At 41.2% G+C, this 22,933-nt stretch overlaps 1 protein-coding gene across 1 annotated transcript in view; it reads right to left on the reverse strand.

Annotated features, from left to right (window-relative positions):
* LOC126390887 (ankyrin-2-like) overlaps nt 1-22,933 on the reverse strand; it is a 56,451-nt gene that overhangs the window by 3,307 nt on the left and 30,211 nt on the right. The window contains exons 3-35 of the mRNA XM_050045382.1: nt 19,438-19,536; nt 16,715-16,813; nt 16,496-16,594; nt 16,176-16,361; nt 15,744-15,767; nt 14,331-14,429; nt 13,794-13,892; nt 12,663-12,761; nt 12,313-12,510; nt 11,811-11,909; nt 11,589-11,687; nt 11,307-11,405; nt 10,911-11,108; nt 10,668-10,766; nt 10,395-10,493; nt 9,891-10,088; nt 9,488-9,586; nt 8,936-9,034; nt 8,012-8,110; nt 7,800-7,898; nt 7,596-7,668; nt 7,344-7,394; nt 6,047-6,173; nt 5,876-5,954; nt 5,630-5,733; nt 5,163-5,198; nt 2,853-3,077; nt 2,611-2,709; nt 1,466-1,620; nt 1,055-1,266; nt 751-958; nt 446-542; nt 97-325 (exon numbers count right to left, since the gene is read on the reverse strand). Coding sequence (XP_049901339.1) covers nt 97-325; nt 446-542; nt 751-958; nt 1,055-1,266; nt 1,466-1,620; nt 2,611-2,709; nt 2,853-3,077; nt 5,163-5,198; nt 5,630-5,733; nt 5,876-5,954; nt 6,047-6,173; nt 7,344-7,394; nt 7,596-7,668; nt 7,800-7,898; nt 8,012-8,110; nt 8,936-9,034; nt 9,488-9,586; nt 9,891-10,088; nt 10,395-10,493; nt 10,668-10,766; nt 10,911-11,108; nt 11,307-11,405; nt 11,589-11,687; nt 11,811-11,909; nt 12,313-12,510; nt 12,663-12,761; nt 13,794-13,892; nt 14,331-14,429; nt 15,744-15,767; nt 16,176-16,361; nt 16,496-16,594; nt 16,715-16,813; nt 19,438-19,536 — 3,984 coding nt within the window. The remainder of the gene's footprint in view (nt 1-96; nt 326-445; nt 543-750; nt 959-1,054; nt 1,267-1,465; nt 1,621-2,610; nt 2,710-2,852; nt 3,078-5,162; nt 5,199-5,629; nt 5,734-5,875; nt 5,955-6,046; nt 6,174-7,343; nt 7,395-7,595; nt 7,669-7,799; nt 7,899-8,011; nt 8,111-8,935; nt 9,035-9,487; nt 9,587-9,890; nt 10,089-10,394; nt 10,494-10,667; nt 10,767-10,910; nt 11,109-11,306; nt 11,406-11,588; nt 11,688-11,810; nt 11,910-12,312; nt 12,511-12,662; nt 12,762-13,793; nt 13,893-14,330; nt 14,430-15,743; nt 15,768-16,175; nt 16,362-16,495; nt 16,595-16,714; nt 16,814-19,437; nt 19,537-22,933) is intronic.

The following is a 22,933-nucleotide window of genomic DNA, read 5'->3' on the forward strand; positions in this document are numbered from 1 at the left end:
CAAACTAATTAAGCATTCCTTCTCTTATTTCTTGTCTCAAGCCCCTTTAAAAAACCTTTCTCACTTCTTTTTTTATTCCCCATCATCACACCTCACCTCAACATCTCGGCTACGGGCAACTTCAGTGAAGTTCTCTTGCTGCTCTAGTGTCTTGTCCATCTTGTCGTCCGTCATGCAGAAACAGCGTAAGCGGGCCTCAATGGGGTCCAGCGTCTTTGCAAAAATCACAAACTTGGCCATGTATGGAACACAAATGATCTCTCTGTACAGCTGAGAGCCAAAACTAACAGACTCCTGGGTCTGTCTGCAGTCAATCAGCCAGAACCTAGGAATATGGATGACACATTTTGTCAAATAATCTACATAAGTGAAAGAAGCAAATCAGATCAGAGCTTCTGTGTGAGGGACAACTGACTCCAAATGTAAAAACTTAGGCAGAATTTACCTCGCTGACACATTTGTGGTGAAAGAAACACATTGGTTAACAAATGTGAGAGGCGTGGAGCCAGTGATGTCCTCCCACTGGGCAGGAGTGGTTCCACCTGAAACCCAGACCCAGGATTTGTTACCCAACTTGTCACAGTTGTACACTATATTTTGAACACTATATTTTTGTATTTAGGAAAGAAAAATGATGGCAGGATTTCTCTACCAAAGCATGCATTGATGGCAAAAGCAAAAACCCCACAAGCATGTTAAGTTTTTAGTGTTTGCTGATGTTGATGATGATTGATGATTCCCCATTTTTACCTGTAATGCTGCAAAGCAAACGTAAGGTGGGTGTCTCCCCACTGTACACTCCACTTGATGCGTCACTATTTGAGCTCTTGGGAATAGGGATCGTCATGGTGATTGGTTTGTGGAACTTCCTCCGTCTTGGCTCCAGTGTGACGATTGCGCTGAATGTGGCCTTGTTACCAAGAATCTTTTTTACCACCTCAACATCAATGGGCTGAGCCTAGGACAAGGTACAAAATGTATCGACATAAATCTATTCATTGCTTTAACTCTGAACATGGGATTTGTATCTAGCTAAGAAATGCTCTGTATGTACCTGAAGCCCAACTCTGATCTTCTTGGTGAGTGCTCCTTCAGGGAAGACAGCCTGGACCTGGGGAACAAGAGTGCTACTGAGGACCCCGCCCTCTGGTCCAATCAAATGACTGTCCTGCTTTATCCGTGACACCACCGCAAAATATTGTGGGAAGTCTCGGGTGATGATACGGCATATTCTTTTCTTTTCAAGCTCCTCAGGGGAATCAAGTTCTGTGAAGGTCAAAAATATTTAGTATAAATACCATATAAGCAGTCAATTTTGTGAAGTTTGGAGAGTTAAGTTTCAGGTGTAAGATTATTTCAGTCTCTCCTTCATTCATTACTTCCTCTACTTTCTGCTTCCCATTAGGTAGAGCAACCCCTGTCAACAACCCTTGGTTAGCATCACAATCTAGTTAAGACCTCTTACTTTCATCCATGCCATTCAGTATCTGGTTCAATTCCTCTTCAGTGAAGTCACAGTGGTGTTCCCTCCAGCTCTCCCCCGTCTCACTCCTCAAGATCACTAGCTCTCTTTCTGTTCCCCGCAGGGCTGCAAAATGGGGAATCTCCACAATCACAGGCCTAAAAAGGGTGACAAGACAAAGTCAAACACAAATTAGACCTAAAAGTAAGTTTGTGGTAACAGTTTGGCAGAGCTGGCTCTAGCAGATATAATATGATGTTTGGGTTGATTTATGCGACTAAACAAACAAAACAAAAAAACAACACGATTCAAATTTAAGTTAAAAAATATCAGGTGCATTTCATGCCTGGTAAAACAAACATATCCATGAAAAATCATTTGAAAAATATTTGAAGGGACTGAAAGCAAAATTCAGAGCATATGTGTTGTCTGGAAATGGCTCTTGATATGTAGGTGGCTCAGCCAGCGGCTAGCAGCTAACGGTGCTAACTCCATAAACAGCACTAAACAATGGTGGGAGGATGGGCGCTACACTTCTGTGATGCTGCAGTCCCGATATCAGCAGTAACCGGCGTATGAGCGCAGTGCAAAGTTACCGCAATGAGCTAGCCGGTTGTGATACACACATGCCCTAACATTCGCAAGCGGACCAGCTTACTACAACAAACCACAGAGAAGTTTGGATTACAACATACAGAGGTAGCATGACCTCCCTCTCTACTCAGGATGCCATTACTTGTCTATATCTTTACACTGCAAATAGTGGTTTTCTACTATATTAATGCTCTGAATGTTGCATACAGAACCTTTAATTAAACAAAAAGAAAAAATCCATTCCACATCACGAGCAAAATCCAACTTGAAACAAGTCTGGTGATCAATACTATAGACTGAGGAAAGCATGGGGATACCGCAACAACACAAGGCAACAGGTGGGGTGGTTTTAAACAAAGGCTTGCACTTTTATTGTGCCAAAAACAAAGGAATTAACAAATTAAAAATAAAAAGAAGTTACTCATAAAAGTCATATCACGGAAAACAAAAAAACAAAAAACAAAACAAAAACCACAGGTGGACACAGTGGAAAAATTTGGGTGGGTATGTGACCACTTCCAGAATGGTAGGGTTTCCCCCAACCATGGTCCTACCCGAGGAACTTGGTTCCTGGAGGACCCAGCTGCAGGATGCGACTGACCAGGCTCTCACCCTCATTTAGAGGGGGCGGAGCTGTAGGAAGGTGGAGCTTACTGATCCATGCGCAGCACAGAGGGGGAATGAAGAAGAAAATATGAACACACCACACAACAGTGTAAACACACTCACACAAGCAAAAACACACACACAAACTCAAACACACATACAGTACACACACATTCAATCACACACTTACCCCAAGAACTGGGCTCCAGTGGGTCCCACTTCAATGATGCGACCAGCCAGCCCCTCACCCTCCACCATAGGAGGCATAGAGGCCAGACGGTGTCTCTTCACCAGCCTGCACGTCACCCGCGTGGGTGCAGAACACTTTCTTGGTGGCACAATGATTCGCAGGCCGTTGTGACGGCAGCCACGCATGGCCCCGCCCCTGGCATCTACCATGAAGCTAACCAGGAAGCTGCAGAAAAGGGTCAGGCAAGATATCAAATTAATTGTATTTTAAGATGGGTTATTAATAATTTTAATACTTTGGGCACAGATATTAAGTCTGTTGACGATGAGCCTCCATGCAGACAAAGCAACTAACATTACAGTAAGAAGGAACCATTTTCATGACACCATTCAGTACTGATACAACAACAAGCATATCTCAGCAGATAATATTTCATTCCGGCCACTTCTCCCTCCAGTTTCATTCCACTCAAAATTTTTATCTGCAAGCCAAGCAAGAACAGAGGAGGGCACTGAGCAGGATTATTTCTGGATAATCCTATGTGTCAAGGAGCAAACACATATCAAATATTAGAGATCTAGTACAAGCCTGTGCTTACAGTAAAGATTACAGTGCTAACTTGAAGATGCTATAGTCAAACTGTGAGACCAGTAGTACCCTGGTTGAGTAACGTGTCCCTTTTTTTTAGGAAACTACTGAGTGATTTTTTTTGATGGAACCATACATTTGTGAACAGTCTTTAAAGGTTTTTGTCTTCAGCAGGAAGAAATGGGTTTGGAGTTTTGTCCCACAGGCAGGTAGGGCTGGGTTTCGGTACCCGATACCTTTAAGGTAACAACCACAATAACCCAGTGCCAAACAGTATTGAAACTTCTCCAGTCAAATCATACCTGCATTTGATCCTTTCTGTACCCATATCTAGGAAAAAGTAGTATTTGTATGGTTCTGCAATCACCGTATGCATACAAATGGCTCACTACTGCGGCAGCTACAGCTCATATATTCTGTAGTGTGATGAATTTGAGCATAATGTCTTTGACAGAGTTGGCAGTTCAGCGTGCCGAGATGCCAACAAAAGTATGCCTATACTACGCGTCTGTGGCATCTGGTGCATTTAGAATGCTTCCATTCACATAATGGGTATCGAAGGAAGTAGAAAAAAAAAGTATCAAATGAAGTTCTCTATTGGTATCAGTATCACTTTAAGGATGCTGGTACTGGTACTGCTGTTGTAACTTTTTAAATGATACCCAGCCATACAGGTAGGGTAAGGAAGTCAGAAGATTCTGAGAGATGTACTACCACATTACTGATTTACAGCCTTTCATGGAATTTGCTGACGATGAGAAAAACATAGAGTAATACTATGCTGTGTGTCAAATCGCATACATCTGTACTTACGCTTACTATTTTGAGTGCATAAGTGCATTCACACTGAGAAGTATGGAAAAATGCAGTGCACTATGAGTACGCGGATGGTGCACTCAAAACGGTCAAAAAGTTGAGTGTGGAACTATGGACACTTCTCGCCGTAAATGGTCGCCATCTTGGCTATGTAGCGGAAGGGGAGGGACCACTTTTCAAACTGGAAATAGCGGCCAAGGACTGTGCGACTGTGAACGTTGCTGCATTGTACAAATACACATGTTTTTTGCACTAAGCACCCCTATACTGTTGTTGGGCATAAGCCAGCAGTATGTTAAATGGGTTAATTTAGCAGTCTATAATGATTTGGTACCGCGAACGATAACGTGAATGCTAATGCTAGTTTGCTAACTAGCTAATTTGCGGTCGTCATTTCCGGTGAGTGCACAACAGTCGTGTTTGGTTTGAGACAACACTACCCTTTCGAAATTTGCGCACTACACCAGTGAGTACATAGTGCACATAGTATACTACATAGAAGTATACTAACGGAAGTATGTGATGTGAGACACAGCACTAGTCTTATTCTGTAAGGACTATCAAATTAAGATCCAGCTGTCATGAACGCCCCAATGTGCAACATTCCTCTCAACAAACAATGCTATTTTATGAGGCAGAAAAATAAAAACAGTATATTAGGTTTATATAACAGCAGATGCTCAAGATTAAATGAGTCAGATCTGCATCAAGGATAAATAAACTTGGTTGAAACATCTCTAGTAAACAAAACCCGAACCCTGAAAATATAAAGTCATGCATAATTAAATCATGCAGACAGATAGGATGGGAATGAGAAGATCATTTAATAGTGAATGAGAAAAAAAGTAGGGGCACAGAGGAGAGAAGACAGAGAGAGTAGCCAAAATAAAGAATAAAGAGTATCACCTGCTGTTGTCATGGTCTAGGCACGGAGAGGAACGGCTAGAAGCAGAATACAACAACACACACACACACACAATCACAAAGACAGCCAACACAAGAGAGTGCACAAAGAGGCAACGAGACAATAAACAAAAAGAGAAAAAGAGAATAAAGAATACGTAAAAGTGAGAAAACCTGACCAGAGACAGAAAAAAGATAGAGCAGCAAAGATAAAAGTATGGAATAGAGTAGAAAACACAGACGTGAAGGAGTGAAAAGTAATGTAAGGAGAAATTAAAATCAATTCAGAGGTGAGTCATACACTCCTGACAGTGAACAAAAGCAGGTGAAGGATGGAGTCTCCATTTCAGGAAATAAATAAACATCTTCAGTGTCACTTTAACACCAGGGAACAGAGTGAATTTGTTTGTGTGTGTGTGTGTGTGTGTGTGTGTGTGTGTGTGTGTGTGTGTGTGTGTGTGTGTTAATACCCAGAGTGAAGCAGACTGGAGGACAGCACGACATTATCAAGGTGCTCAGCACCCCAGCTCAGACGGAATGAGTCCTTGTCGTGCTCTCTAGACAGTGCCGACACCTACAGACCAACAAACAGGCAAATTGGAGTAAGAAAATATCAAAATATTCTCAAATATTTCAAACTAAGAATACCTTAAGTCAGGTTATCTTAGATATCACCAACAGAATGACAACCATACTTTTTGTATGCTTGTCCTCACCTGGTGGCTTGTAAGCATATCTTCGATGAGAACTCCCTCTCTCTGATGGTAACTTTGGTGAATGGGAGTGTGCTGTGGCCTGTTGGAAAAGCAGGTTGGATATTCTGACTGTCACTGTATATATCTGCCTGTTTGTATGTTAAAGGTGAGTATGTATGTGTTACTCGTCACCTGTCCAGGTTGTGGCTCATGTAGCTGAACCCGTCCAGGTAGTGTCCTGGCAGAGAGTCATCTCCCAGCTCTCTTAGATCCTCTGCTCTCAGATACTCTCCTCCGTCACCTGTCATCGTGTCCTCACCTGGGAAACAAAGAAGTGCCACTTGAGATATTGCAGAGAAAAAAGATTAATCACTATGAGAAACTAAAGTTGTCCATCTGGCCAGGAAGGTCTGGATGTTTACCTGCCATGACAACATCACAATGGCTGGTATTATTTTGACCTTGTAAGTCTGTGTGTGTGTGTCATAATGGCGAAATGTGGTCATGGTGACACATATAGTAACGATAACTTCCAAAGAAGCAGGTCTAAGGATTTTGCCTGGTCTTTATATGTCTGTCTGTCTATAGCCTGATCTTGTCAATGCAGTAGCATCACAACTGACAAGATGCAGTCAGGAAACTTTTTACAGGTGTGCAGTTAAGATCAAAATGAAGACCAAGTTCAAAGATGGGTGTGGTCTGAGCAAGGGGGGTGGAAGTAGAGGGAAAAGAAGTTGAGAAGAGCCTATCCCAGTTGACATTGGGTGAGAAAGAGGGTACACCCTGGACAGGTGTTTATTTAGAGTAACCAATTAACCTAACCTGCATGTTTTTGGACTGTGGGAGGAAGATTGAGTACCCACAAAAAACACATGCTGACACAGGGAGAACATGCAGGAACCCTCTCTCTGTGACGCTAACCACTGCACTGCATTTGCAACTTCTTGCTTATTTTGACAAGTTTGACTCCTCAGAACACACCATACTTCTGGTACATGCATGACTGGACTCACACATTTATCTGCAATCTGTAAGTGGCAATCACTTCACATGTGAAACATGCCAATTTTTGTTGTTGTATTTTTGTATGTCAGCATTCCTTAATAGCAGGTGCATTCCTTAATAATCCATAATTATCTGAAATGTCATGATCATATCAACAACCACAGGACATTCCATGCATTTAGTTTCCACCACTGCATTAAAAACACAATCAAAGTTGTAATAACACCCAATAAACATCAAGGTGTTAGATCAACGAAGGTCTGCTTGTGTAAAATTAGGTCTATAAACTGCACAATAACAAAACTCAGCCATATTGAGGGCACAGACTCTTTGGGGATTATGGATTTGGAGTAAAATGCTGGAGACGGAATTCTCATATTTCAATGTTTTAGCAATAAGTAAATGCTCTACTGTACACCACTGATTAGTAATACAAATAGAGCCCACACCAAGCTGGCGGAGCAGGGCAGACATTTTGCAGTACCTTCCAGCTCCACAGACATCTCAGATAATGGCTCGTCTTCCAGCCTCAGAGCTATGAAACATACAGCTTTAAGACCCACAGCTACAAAACTACATCACCAACAACACATAGCTCTTTATGACTACTGAGCAAAGGGAAATAGAGCTAGCCCGTTGTATCCAAGGTCAGTTTTGAGTTATAGTATCTGATGATATGGGTAGCCTAAAAAGTGAGTTATTTGTGTTTTTGTGGTCTTTGTTTAAAGTAACTCACCTTCTTCATCAGACACATCAAGGATCTCAGTCATGGTCTCAGGAACATTAAGCTTGTGTTTCTCTGTGACCGTCTGATGTGACCCCCATTCACAGTCATGGAAAAAGACAACCAAAACAGAGAAAAGTTAATTGGGTTTTCTGGGAAATTTAGGACAAAACATACTGGTTCCAGATTTGGAGTTTAAAGTTAACACAAGCTTACCGTTGTGGTAGTGATGACCTCCTCAGTGACGACTTTTAATGTGTCCACGACAGAGATGTAACCCAGACGTCTGGCAATGGACAGAGCAGTGTTTCCATTCTAACAGAAAGGCAGAGACAGTGTTCATGTGACATTAGAGAGATTACTCATTAACTTTTTTTTAACAAAACATTGCTTATTAATGCGAAGAGAGTAAATAATTTTTCTCTTACCACTGTAGTAGCATTGGGCTTGGCTCCATGTTGTAGCAACACATTAATAATGTGTGTGTTCCCTTGTTGTGCTGCCTGGTGAAGTGGTGTGTATCCATTCTATATAACGAAAAATGTTATCACTGTAAAAACTAAAACAGCCGAGACTTTAACTGTATTATGTCTCTTGCAAGTGGTAATACTCAGGGCTGCCAACTGGCAGTGCTAAAAACTGCAGTTCCTTGAATAGCCACTTGAGGCTGGCCCCAAAAGTGAGTCAATCCCCTTGTACCCCCTATTTTAAAATGTCCAACTTTACAGCAAAAATAAATATGTTTACAGCCTGGTTCAAAAAAACATTTTTATATAACTCACTTGTTTAAATATTATAGAGGCTTTAAGTTATGTAATTAAGGGCACAGCCGCTTTGAGTGACAGGTGGATGCCGTCTGTTGACACATCGCAACCACGATGACAATGTTAGGTTAAGTAACCATGGCGTAACCACAAATTCACAGAGTATAGGTCTAGCCGTAGCTAACGTTATTTCCGTGTGTTTTCAGTTCATACAAGTCAATTATAATGTTTTGGTTGCCTGGTTGTACTCAAAGACCCTCTTACGTATGTTTCAAATGTTCAGTTTATTCAGTACATTTAGTTTGAATGGTTTTAAGTCTGTTTTTTGCTAGCGAAAAATTAACCATAGCTGTAAATGCACTGTGTTAACCAAGCTAGCAGCTAACGTTAGGGTTATCTCCACCCTATCACCCAAATGTGGTCACTTCTAGCTCAAAAAATCCAGAATTGCAACAGCCAAAATGCCCAACTCAAGGCCTCAAAACAGGAGTCCACAAACCAATGGATGTCATTACATTGGCTATGTCCATTGTATTTTTACAGTTTAAACTGAGTTTCTACACTACAAGTTTGACATTTGAATCCTACCTTTGTTTTGGCATTGACGCTAGCACCTTGCTGTAACAGGAAGTTCACCATCTTAGCATTTCCATAGTGACAGGCCACTATTAGAGGGGTATATCCGAGCTGAAGCGTAAAGAGGATGAGGAGATAAAAAGAAAAGAAAGAAAGGTTTTTTACAAAAGTCTGCTTTGTTGTATTTATTTGTGAAGAAGCTGTGCATAGCAACAAACAGTCACAGATACAAAAACCTCCGAATGATGTAGATATGTAATTTAGACATTGCCATGCTCCCCTAAAGCCAGCAGGTGGCAGATATGTTGTGTATGCATGTGCTACTTTTTATGATTTACTGGAGGGGAGATTCTTCACATTTAAAAAGCCACCAGTAAACATAACCTGCTGCTGTGAATACATACACAATAAACAACATAATACACACATTAAATAGTCAGCATATATAATTCCATGACGCTCTAGGACTTCACCACAGAATTTCCATGAAGTCATTAGTGCCTAGTCTTTGTCTGTTTATGCTCTGTAGTGTATTTGTGTGTACATTCATGTGTGTATTTGTACCTTAGTTTGCTGATCCAAGTTGGCATCATGTTTGGTGAGTACTTCTGCTGCACTGACCCTGTCCTCTTGGGCTGCGAGATGCAGTGGTGTCAGTCCGGTCTGTAACATACAAAGCACAGAGTACTGTTAGTGTCTTTGTGTCTGTGGTGTAACTACCCATAATTTGTAAATTATATATACAGTTGTTGTTGTTGTTATGTGGGGCACGACAGGAAAACCTGTAACTCTATCCCTGTTGCATATTCTGAATGGATGCAAGATTAAAGACATACAACTATGCTTACGTCATGTGAAAATGTGAGAAGCAATGATGCAACCTGCACACTTAGTAATAGATGTAGTGTTCGATCAATATCAAAACAAGTGTCTGACAGAAATATTAAAACACGTGTTTGCATGTGACCTTGGTGGCTGTGTTGACGTGAGCTCCTTTGACCAGCAGCAGGCTGGCCATCTCAGCGTGTCCTTCCTGGGCTGCCAGGTGTAGAGGGCTGACTCCCTGCTTGGTCAGGACATTGGTCTCTGCTCCATACTGCAGCAGCGCTAATGCGATGTTCGTCTGATTCTTTTTGGCTGCGATGTGGAGAGGAGTGTAGCCATTCTGGAAAGGGAGGACGGTGAACACACACAAAATGAAACTCTGGGTGAAACAGCAGGCATTTATGTTTGTTCTCAGAGCAGCTCAACTCTTAAACATCAAGAATATCTCAGATTTTATTATCAGTTCTCTGAAGCTCTTGGTATCACCACTGTAATGTAAAACTGTTAACAAGATCTTGTGTTAATGTGAAGAGAAGGGTTCACCCAAATGTAAACTGCAGTGCTGCTTGATCACTAAATAACTGCAACAGCAATGCATCACATTTTGTGAGAGTACTTTTCTCCTTTAAATCCTTTGTCTTCTAACCTTTGCCGTAGCATGAGGCGATGCTCCTTTATCCAGCAGAAGCAGAGCTACTTCTTGGTTGTCATAATGAGCTGCCACATGTAGCGGAGTCAAGCCATTCTGTAGGAGGAAACATTTGATCAGATGATTTATGTTTGTGTTACGGTAAAGTGCTTTATGTTTTTGTTGTGTTTTGTATTCCTGCTTACAACCTTTCTATTCCACTCTATAATGACTGTTTCTATAAGTTATAGTCAAAATATTGTGTACAAATAATCCTGACTTTTGCTTTACCTTGCCAGCATCATCAGGAAGAGCTTTGCGTTGAAGGAGAAGTTTTGCTACATCGAGACTTCCATACTTAGCTGCTACATGTAGTGGAGTGAATCCTTTCTGTGGAGGGAAAGAGGGAAAAGTTTGTGTCAAACCAGCATGTCCACACTGTTAATGTTCAACTGTATATTTGTGAGCCTATATAAGAATCTGTTTGTTTGATATTTCTCTGTCTGTGTGCATCATGTTCTATCCCCGGCTCACCTTCGTGGCCAGTGAGTGTGAAGCTCCAGCCTCTAGCAGCACCGCAGCAGTTTCTACCTGGCCCTCCCTGGCGGAAATGTGGAGGGGAGTGTAGCCGTTGGTGGTGGCGGCATCTGGATGTGCCATGTGCTGCAGCAGCAACTGGACTATGTCAGTTTTCCCCAAACGGGATGATATGTGGAGGGGAGTTTGGTCCTCCTGTGTATGAGGGATGAAAAGGCAGAGAGACATGTGGAGGCAACCGCATTAGAAAAGACAGACACACAGTAGTCAGAGCTGAGGCAGGCGACATGACCCGTGAGTATTTGTAAGCAACTCCGTGGATGGAATATTGCTTATTTATGATAAACAGAAGGAAAACAGTGATTGACTCTGATGATGCGACGGCTGACTCACCCTGGCTATGGCATCCACCAACGCTCCGTTCCTCAGCAAGCAGCGAACCACTTCCATTTGACCTGCTCGTGCTGCCATATGGAGAGCTGTCTCACCACGCTGATATGCAAACACACGACATTTATGAGCATTACGATGCTATACTGAATGAACCACTCAGGATCTCTGAGAGTACCTGCTAGGTGGTAGCACTGGGAAAAATACTGATACTGATGTATTTATGCCATACATATTTCTGACTACTGACTATAGAGAGCTGAACAACTATTTGTCCATACTCACAATGTTACGGACGTCAGGAGATGCTCCGTTTTGTAGCAGAAGTAAAACGATGTTGAGGTGGCCCATGAAGGCAGCTACATGGATGGGAGTCAGGCCAGACTAGAAAAAGCGAGAGACAATGAGAAAGAGGCAGAAAGATGAGCATAAAATACAAAGTTCAAAACAGAAAAATGTTCTGTATGTACAGGTGCTGTTCTGAGACATTCCCACAAAGTGTCTCACCTCAGTGATGGCCTGAATGGAGGCTCCGTATTTGACCAACAGTTCCATCACCTTCACCCTGTTCTTCTTACAAGCGATATGGAGAGGAGTGAAACCATTCTGATAGAGAGAAATATAAGAGAAATAAACAGATAAATTCTGTATGTACATCTGGAGAAAATGGAGTGTCATTTTATTATTGGCCCTTTATTTGATTCTTTCAGGTGATTTGGCATTCCTCAGGAGCATTTACATGGTAAGTAATGAAGTGGTAATGTATTGTATATCAGTAAATAATCATATGACGTCTTTTTCGCTGCTAGCTAATGGTCTCATGTCTTACTAAGGAGAATGGACGGCATTTTCCTATGTTTAATTTAATTTGAAAGTTATTATAGGAATTAGAAGCACCTATTATATATTACCCACTCTTCCTGTCTGCTGCATGCTGCTTTGTATCTATTTGTGATTGTTAATAGCTATTTGCTGGCCTGCACAATTGTTATTTTCTAAGAATCCCTACCAGTGCTCTAGCATTGGGATTGGCCTTCTTGTCCAGCAGAAGCTTGGTGACTCTGTAGTGGCCGCAGTGAGCTGCGACGTGCAGCGCTGTGAGGTAGTCCAGTGTGACATCATCAACAGGCGCCTTGTGCTGCAGCAGGAGTTTAACACACTCTATGTGGTCTCCCTGGGCAGACATGTGCAGAGGCGAGAGTCCGTTCTGTGTGAGGACAAAAGGGACAACAATAATAATAATAATTTATTTGTTTATTTATTTGCATGGGTAAGATGCAACAGGTCAGAAAAAGCAGTACATTGAAGAATGAAAATCTATGGGTACACTGACCCAGTAATGGCATCACCATACGCTACCTTAGTTCTGGCTAAGATGGGAGCTCCTCTCTCCAGCAGAATTTCCACTGCTGGGTCGTGTCCACTCCTGGCTGCACAGTGCAGGGGGGTCAGCCCATCCTGTGGGACAATCACACATGCACAGACAAACACATATTTATACAGATTAATCTAGTGTGTGTGTTTAAACGAATGATGGCAACTGGATGGCACTCAGCTTGTGGTGCTCAAAAAAAACAAAAATGCATTTGAAAAACTCAACAGCAATGTCTCTTTCCAAGAATCATGACCTGGTTACTCAAGATAATTCACAGACCTTGTTGTGAGCAGTTTCACGTGGGAACAATTTTACCACCACAAGTATCACCACGCATAAACATTGATGGGGTCCTCCTTGCCTGAAGTGTAATGTTAGCTAGCTTAGTGGTGCTAGGTGGGCTAGATTTCTGGAGTGAGACATAAGTGTTGAGTTTTTCAAATGTATATTTTCTTTGCGCTTTGAGCATCACAAGCTGAGTGCCATCTAGTTCCATCATATTCGAGAGAAAGCAGAAATCTCGGCCGATATCTCTAACAGTCTGCAACTGACATTAACACAACTTGGAAAGATAACTAGCACTACAGAAAAGAAAAAATAGGTTCTTTGGAGTTTGAACTGTCTCTTAAAGCAGTTACTAGGGGATGGCTTGTGACTACTTAATAAAGTTGATGTCCAGTCTTGAATTCATTCATTCATTCATCCATCTTCTAACCGCTTCATCCTCTTGAGGGTCGCGGGGGGGCTGGAGCCTATCCCAGCTGACATCGGGCGAGAGGCAGGGTACACCCTGGACAGGTCGCCAGACTATCGCAGGGCTGACACATAGAGACAAACAACCATTCACGCTCACATTCACACCTACGGACAATTTAGAGTTATCAATTAACCTAGTCCCCAATCTGCATGTCTTTGGACTGTGGGAGGAAGCCGGAGTGCCCGGAGAGAACCCACGCTGACACGGGGAGAACATGCAAACTCCGCACAGAAGGGCTCCCACACCCGGGATCGAACCGGCAACCCTCTTGCTGTGAGGCAACAGTGCTAACCACCACACCACCGTGCCGCGTCCAGTCTTGAATAAATATTAAAATTATATTGAGTAAGAGTCTCACCCTGGTTTTAGCATCTATCTGAGCCCCACGGTCCAACAGCAGGGCCACCATGTTGGTGTTGCCTCTCTTGGACGCCACATGGAGAGGCGTTATCCCATTCTGACAGGCAAAGAAAAAAATTAAAGTTAGTTTCACCACCACCTCTTTTAATTTTACACAGCAAAATGTGAAAATGTTCCAACCAGAAAGTCCCACAATCAGTTTTAATAATAGTGTGTATGCTCTTATCTTTTTGTTTCTGAGTTGATAGCAACATCAGAAAGTTATATCACAAACTACTCAACTGAATTTAAATGACGTGAAACTAGCTTCATGGACTAATCTCAAGAAAGCAATGCATCTAGAAACATGCCCAAACAAATGCAACATTTGACAGACTATGGGGGAATGCAGTTAATAAAAGCTAAGATTAAAAGTGAAAGTTATATGGTAAACAGTGAACACACAGATCTGCAAGCCTCACACATGTCAGGTTTTAATAGACAATAATACAGTCCAGAAAATGCCTTGATTTGATTAGTGGAAATGGGGCGATACCCTGGCTGTGAAGTCCACAGCAGCTCCTCTGTTCAGCAACAGGGTGGAGACATTCACGTTACCATAGTGAGCTGCGATGTGCAGAGGGGTAAACCCACTCTGTTTGACACAGACAAGGAGAGAGGAGGGGAGGAGAAAGTGACAGGGAAAGGGAAAGAGGTTGGAGGACACAAAGAGGAAGAAACAGAAGATTGGTTGAAACAGCAGTTGAGGAAAAAGGAGAGCAGTTGCAAAGGAAGAGCCAAGTAAAATGAAATGAGACGAAAAGAAAGAAAAAACAAAAGCATTGAAAAAAGCAAGCCGGAAAGAAAAGAAATGTAATAAATAAATAAAATACAGAAAGAAAGAAAGAAAGAAAGAAAGAAAGACAAAATGATACGAGTGAAAGAAATACAGAATGAAAAAAAAAGAAAGAATAAATAAAGAGAAAATAAATGATACATGAACAGAAGAATAAAAGACAGGAAGAAAGACAAAGGAAAAAAAAATAAAACACAGAAAGAAAGAAAGCTCAGATTGCTTTTCTGTGGCGGATACAGGACAGAAACCTGACTCTACTGAAGCAGTATTACGATGAGGCAGCATGCTGAAAAAAGAAACTAGACACATCAGTGAAAGAAGAAGCAAGAAAAAAAAATGAGCATACCTCAAAATAGCACAGGCAATACATAATGCATGCAAAAACCCTGTAATTCTGCCATGCTTGCTTTAAACTAAATGGTGAAAAAATCAAAGCAGTTTGGTTTTTGAATATCAAAGGTTCAAAGTAAAACCAAAACTGAAATACACAAAGCAACTATACGCACTATGTGTATCTGCTTGGACAGACAAATGGACATTTACATATCAGCTACACATCTACGGTACACAGTTGTAGGTGGGTTCACTCCTTACCTTCCCATTCTGATAGACATGGTGCAATTTAATTAAGAAACAGAGTTAACTTAAAGATCAACAACGTGTTTCAGAGAGGAAAAACAATGCTATCAACGTGCTTAGAAGTACACATGCTGAAGGTTATGCAGAGAAAAAGCAGTAAATAAGGAAGTGAGGTTTGACTGGAACGCCGTCAGCGTTTCAGTTACAAATCTGTAACACTAATACAATTTAGAGAGTGACTCATTCATTTAAAATTAAAATAAAAAATGTAAAACAACCTGTAATTAAAATGCAATAAACCTGACATTCTCTGGGATCTACTGATACAACACAGTGTCTTATGCTGTCAGCCATGCAGGAGTGTGTAGTAAAGCATAGTCTGCTGCATGCATCATATTAATGGTACATAATTCTGACATGCAGGACTTCACAAATCCTCGTTAAATGAGGGAAAGATCAGGAAAAAAAGCTCAAAGACATGGTCAGAAGTGATCATAAAAGGCATTAAATGAAGAGTTGATAGAGTCTATATACCTCTGTGGTTCTATTGACCATCATCTGGTTAGGACGCATAGGGAGAGAAAGGGGGATAGGGTGTAGGATTGTTAGGGAAAGGGCTTATCACAACATTCACATAAAACACAGGGTAAGTTCACACAAATAGAAAACAAAAGGCAAAGACGAGGAAGGAAACCAGAATGCCTTCTGATAGAGGCTCTGTCCATTAATATTATCATACTCCTAAATGGCAGCCAAATAATCGATAAAATGAATAAAACTGTCAACATGAAAAATCATCCATTCAGTATGATGCATTATCATACACTTCCTCTTTCGCTCTCCCATTTTGTAATACACTCTCCCCTGCTTTTCTCCCTTCATCTCTCTCTCTCCACTTCCATCTGGCACTCCACCTTCGCCCTTCTCCCCCCTCCATCAATTCCTCCCCATGACGCCCTCCCTCACCTTAGACTGGACATCAGCGTTGTGGTCGTTCTGGAGCAGCAGTGCGGCAGACTTTGTGTCGTCTTTGCGGGCTGCGATGTGCAGGGCCGGGAGGCGGACCTTACCCTTGGTGTCGTGCTCCAGCAGCAGGGAGACCACTGAGTTGTGGCCCTGCTGGAGAGCGATGGCCAGTGGAGTGAAGCCATCCTGGAGGAGCACAGAGGAAGGAACAAGAAAAATTAATACAATCAATTCAGAGAGACGCAAAGGAAAATAGGGATATTAGTATTATTTAGCTTCATAATTCAACACATATACAGGTACATAAAGTGCAAACTTACCTCTGTTGCAATGCTTTGGTTCCCATCATTTTCCAACATATATCGCACCACCTCCAAGTGATTCTCTTGGGCTGCCATGTAGAGTGGAGTAAAGCCATTCTGTAGAGGCAAAAGCATACAGTCCATATGTGCACACACATATAATGTACACCCTTGGCGTTGGAGTTACACACTTTTTCATGATTTATCTAATAGATTTTGATCCTTGAAGCTTCTCACCTGTGACTGAGAGTTGACATCTGCTCCTCTCTTCACCAGTAGTCTGACTACTTCTTTTTGTCCAGCCAGTGAGGCAATATGGAGGGCAGTGTTTCCTTTCTGCAGAGATAAACAGGGTTAGGGCCACCAGCCAAGTGTGCATATTGTGTGGATATAAACACCTTAAAGACTGCAGCTGCTTGAAAGGGATGCAAGTGCAAAGGGTGTAATGGCACAGAAACCTCAATTCCCATCTCCTCCTTAAAACTAAATTATGCAAACTGATAATGCACTTGTGTTTATGGTCTTGCATCTGTTTTAATTTTCAGGACTTAGTGACTGATTGAAGGGCAAAACCAGCTGCAAGGTAATCCCTGCGGGCAATGAAGTACCGTTAATTTATCAGTAGAACCCCCAAGAGGGGGCCGGGGGCCACAGCTGCCCTGATACAACTGCTGCCCACCCTTTCCCAGCAAAAAGAGGCTGTGGCACACTCATGTTTTAAGCTAGATAGTGGTATTTTTTGAAACTAGACAAGCTAAGGCATCCAGTGGGAACAACCTTGTCAGCAGGGGGGCTAAATAATGCTCCAATGTTAGGCTAAATTTTGGGGAGGGGTCAACTGGCATGGCCATTTTCAAAGGGGTCCCTTGAATTCTCACCTCAAGATATCTGAATGGAAATGGGTTCTATGAGTACCCATGAGTCTCCCCTACACTTGAGAAGGCTTGTTCCCAGTAAATGTTTTGTTCCTTATAATCAATGTACTCTGTCAAATTAAAGCTGTTTGTTTGTCTTTTTTTCGAGGAAAAGGACAACTAGCCTATTTGAAGACCACTGTACAGATATACAACATATTTAAACAGGATAATTGTGGAACTCAAAACATTATATGTAGTGTACCAGTTTTAGTCTATACAAACAAGATAATTAATAAGATTAAATGGTAAAGGTAGACCTTTTTGTTACAGAGTAAGATCCTCTTTGACCAGAAACAGACCCGAAATCGCCATTGCCAAACACACCAGACGCCAGTTAAATAAACAGTCATTTAGGTGAGTATAGAGCCAGCACATTTTCACATCTGACTGTGTGAATGAGGGGTTGATTTCAACCACATCGGAGTTGGTAATTGTTGGGACAGTGGAAAGACAAACAAAGACTTTTTCTGTGAGTTTTATTTTGCTTATGTCCACTTTAAATGAAGTGAATTTCACCACTACAAAATTACTGTACATTTAAAAGAAGTCACCACTGTATGGATCCTTTCCATAATGTTGTCAGACACTTAAAATAAAAATCTGAGTCCGGTCAGTGGCCAAAACTAGAAATTTCGGGGGAGGACTAGACCAATTTTAAATTACTGCCCCACAGTCCATGCACTAGTCAAATTTCTCTTACAGTTTACATCCATGTCTTTCTAATCAGTTCATTCTTCAGTCCAAGTAGATGTATCTGTCAAATTTTTAAAAAAACATCCACACGGTATTCTTGAGGTATCATGTAAACAAGAATGAGACAGATGAGCTCATATAGACCTTCACTTTTGACCTATGACTACCAAAATCTCATCAGTTCATTGAGTCCAATTGAATGTTTGTGCCAAATTTGAAAAAGTTTCCTCAAGCTGTTTCTTCTGTTCTTGAGATATTGCATTCACGGGAATGAGATGAATGCAAGGCCACAGCGACCTTGACCTTCAACCCTTGACCACCAAAATCTAATCAGTTCATTCTCAAGTCCAAGTCAACCTTTTTGGCAAATTTGAAGAAATTCCCTTACTGCGTTCTTGAGATAGCGCGTTCACAACATTGAGACTGACAAGGTCACAGTGACCTTGACCTTTGACCACCAAAAACTAATAGTTCATCGTTGAATCCAAGTGGACATTTGAAACAAATTTGAAGAAATTTCCTTGAGTTGCTCTTAGGATATCGTGTTCACAAGGACAGGACGTACTGTCACTTAGACATAAAATCATGGGAAATAGGGTCCAGGTGTAAAAATACCAAAGGTACTCTTAATATCAAAGGCCAAATTCATAGCAGTCCAAGGACATGGGCAGCGGGGTGACAGATTCTTTGGTGGCTGTTTACTGGCACTAGCTGTTAAACCTGACACATTAGACATCCACAGAGTCACATGACAAACAGCTTGTATTGCAGCTTACCCTCACTCACTCTCATCCCTCAATCTCTTTACCAGTAAAGGTAGAATATCTAATCATGATGCACTGCAACCTTTTTCAAAACCACCTCTTTGAGTGCCGCAGTTGGCGACACTGATTTTAAATTTTTTTATAGTCTCAATATATATTAAAACAGGAAACCATGAAAAAGAAGAAAATCTGGAAATGCACAAGACATTCATGTTAGACTTGTTGGAGAACACTTGGTTATTGTGAATATATACAGTTACAAAATTAAACTCTTCTCACATGACTTCCTTCCACTTCAATCACCCTAAGGTCCAGCACCACCCTTGCAGATCGAGTTTCATAGCTCAGGAGAGAAGCAGTGATTTACATAGTACATCCGATACCACTATATATTACTTCTATTCATGCGCACTGCTTCCTGTCATCTCCTCCTCTCTCTTTTGGTCACCCAGCTGTCTCTGTCATCCCTCCCTCCGTTCTTTTTTCCCCAAGTAGGGCTAAAGAGCAAACTGTGATATGCACGTATCTGAAAATTTGATTAAGCATAATAACTAACAGCTATCATAATATGAATATGTGTGTGTACCTTGGTTGCTGAGTCAACAGGTGCTCCCCTCTCCAACAGCTCCTCCACTAAGTCCTTGTGTCCCTCCTTCGCTGCCAGATGTAGTGCATTCAAACCATTCTGGAGAGAAAACAAACACAAAAAATAAGACTTCAAGAAAACACGTGGTAAAGTGATAACTGAGTGGCACTCATGGAATTATATTACAAGCATGCATCAGCTTTTGTAAATCCTATAGTGTTATGTTAAATTGCTGAAGTCTTTATGTGTCATACTGCTATGACGTAATGTGAGGTGCTGCACTGAACTACACTACATTCTATGTTATTGTGTCCATCCCATTAATATTTAGTGCAGCGGTCAATATTACGTCGGGACAATGTAATATGAAGTGGACACATTTTTTGAATCAGAAAAATGTATTTAAAAATGATTTTGCATGTGAAATATGCACTTAAATACAAAATTTAAATCATTTTTACGTTAAAAAAAATCTTACAGTGGGGTGATTTACAGTTCTAAAAATGTCACCAAAACAACAAATTAGAAGACAAGAACAGAGATGCTTATTTATACAACTGTTTTGGGAGATCAGCACCCAGCAACTCAAATACGAGAAGTACAGTCAGAAACAATATGGCTGATTTTCCCCTCAGGCAGGTTTGGTGTAAGCATTGCAATAAAAGGCCTCTGACCCATCAACCAGAGCTACAGGTTAGTAGCAGCAAAAGGAGGAGAGCTTACATGTTTCACACTGACAGGCAATTGCGGTCAGGACAACTGATGTATTCATACAACACCCATGCAGAAACATATTTCCTCGGAGACAGACATGTATAAACACACAGAATGATTCACCTCATCCTCATCTTCTTCCATTCTGCTCCTTTTTTCTTTCTTTTCTGTGCGTTCCCTTCCTAAATCTTTCTTTGCTCTTTTCTATTTTTCGCCTTCTTAAATGGTGCTTTAAGCTTTAAAGCTGGATTTAGAAGTGATGGAGCTCTGACCATCAATGCCGGTCCCCTGTCTCCACTGCCACTACCCCCCTGGTTTAGATCCAAGCTTCTGGGTCTGTCTGTCTTCTTCTCCCCCCCTGCAGGGAGCCACTGTGCCTCCTGGCTGTATGAGCTCTCTTGGCACTGATGTAAAAGAGGAGCCGTTATGTTGCTTACACCTCTATCATTGCCTTCTTCCTCCCCTCGCGCACATACAACACACATGCACATACACACACTCTCTCTCTCTGAATTGCCAAATGCCAAACAGCCAAGGGGGTGTCATATTTCTGCACAGTCATAGAGGGTATGTAGGACATAACACACACACACACACACACACACACACATGGATACTCATATTTAGAAGCTGCTGAAAATGTCAACCTTTCAAAAGGAAAAAAAAAGGGGCATTCCTCAGAGGCCAAAGTATGTGAGTGTCTAGTCAAGTGTGTCACTGTGGCAGATATATGACATGGCTTTAAAGGTTAAACATGAGAGTCACCCTAGTGTCATAGAATAAATACTTCAAAATTGAATACATGTCTTCATGCATTTAGTTCCTTTGGAATAAAAAAAATGACTTGTATTACCTTATTTTGAAAAGCCACTGTAGACCCTCAATCTGAAAGCTAACTTACTGTGACACACATGACCCTGATAGGGTGAGGCTTAAATTATCTGTAGAGCTAAGCTTAAACACCCTGGTTGCAGTTACCAGTTACACAACACATACCACAAAGACACACACACACGCACACACATATCATATTATATCTACCATTTAGCAACTTGTAAGCAACCGCCTTAATTAAGACACATAAAAGCTTCAAAATTCAGGAGTGGGGTATTTACTGAGGTACTTTTATGTCGTAGAACAAAGCGTGTGTTAACCACAGACTTTATTTCAGATATCTAACAAAAACCCAATTTAAAATACCCACTGACTCTGAAATGAAGGGACCAGGATGGGTAAAATGCAAACTCATTTTGGGGTTTTAGAACTCATTCCTGGGGCACTCTATAATCTGAAATTAGCATTTTAGTCACAATTTAGTCACAATTCCCAAAACCTAAGTACTGTATTGTACAATTAGCCCTTCCTAAGCCCCACCCATTTTCACTCAACTTTACCCTTTCCTGTTACGCTTAGATCAGGCTGTTCTCCAGTATTGTTTGTATGTTTTCCTATGAAAAGTAATGCACTAAAATTTGTGCGTATCAAATATAACAATGAGCCAGTAATTCATGTTAACCCACGTCTGCAGTAAAGAAAGAAGTGGTGTCCTCAAGGTGCAGGTTGGGGCGGTCGATAGGTTGCAAAACACAGGACTTTTCCCAGGAGACCAGTATTTGGAACCTTGGGAACTTTGAGTCATTTTAAGGTTGCAGGCTACATAACGTTATTCGTGGTACGCTAATTCATAGGATATCATATGAACCGTTGCATGGACATTTTTGAAAGATGTCACAGACTCATTATATGAGGACACATTGCTTGAATATGGTATGTAATAGGCTCATCTAGGTTGAATGGCAAACCAAATTTTGATGATGGTCAAAAGATGTTGCTGGGGGACTGTCACAATGTTCACAGACACATTATATATATTCACATTGTTTGCTAATGTTGGCTAATTAGCTAGCTAACATACAGCTACAGCAATAGCAGTTAGCCCAATATCAGATCACCAACAGCCAGGTTTGTTTACTTCTTATTTCTGTGGTCAGATTGGTTGGTTGCTGACATATTTGTCAAGATGACATGAATTATCATTCGCTAACATTCCTTTGTTAATATTATCTCTGTACACTGTGTGCCACCCCAAAGTCATTTTCAACAGTAAAGTGAGACTAACATTAGGTCAGCACCATGGTATGTCTTTAGTAATAAATACATTTATTGATCCCCAGAAGGGGAAAAGGGACACACACACTTGGCAGCAAGTCCTTAAATTAGGAGTTTAAAAAAAGAAGAAGAAAAAAAGCACCAAATCATCACATTCAAAAATTTTAATCAGTAAATTGTTAACACTTGTGCTTGAAAAATGACTTACATCATTCGTCAAGTATCAAATTGTTGTCAGTGAATTTTTGGTTTATCAGTTAGCTGACCAACCTTTTAAGCACTATCATGGACAACATCATCATCATTAGATGATGGGTGTGGTCTTACTGAGCTTAGATGCTTGTCATACTTTCCTATAAATAAATGTTTATCAGGTTTGTGAAGTCACGATGTCAGTGTTTCTAATGTCTTCACTCCAGTAAATCATAAATCACATTACTTAGTCAGCCAGTCCATTTTCACTGCGGCGCCAACAGGCGAGATGAAACAACTTCCAAATGTTTGACCAGATGCTCTTTGCTTCATTTGTCTGAACATTCAGAGAGCTGAGTTTCAGCTTTAGCCGTCAGTTTTGAAATGGTGTACCCAGTGACACAGCAAGAATTATGCTCTATCTTATTAGAGTTTCAATCACATTTCGACCATTATGTATTCCAGGAGAGACAGGCAAAAC

The sequence above is a fragment of the Epinephelus moara genome, chromosome 5, assembly GCF_006386435.1.
Source record: "Epinephelus moara isolate mb chromosome 5, YSFRI_EMoa_1.0, whole genome shotgun sequence".
Lineage (NCBI taxonomy): Eukaryota > Metazoa > Chordata > Actinopteri > Perciformes > Serranidae > Epinephelus > Epinephelus moara.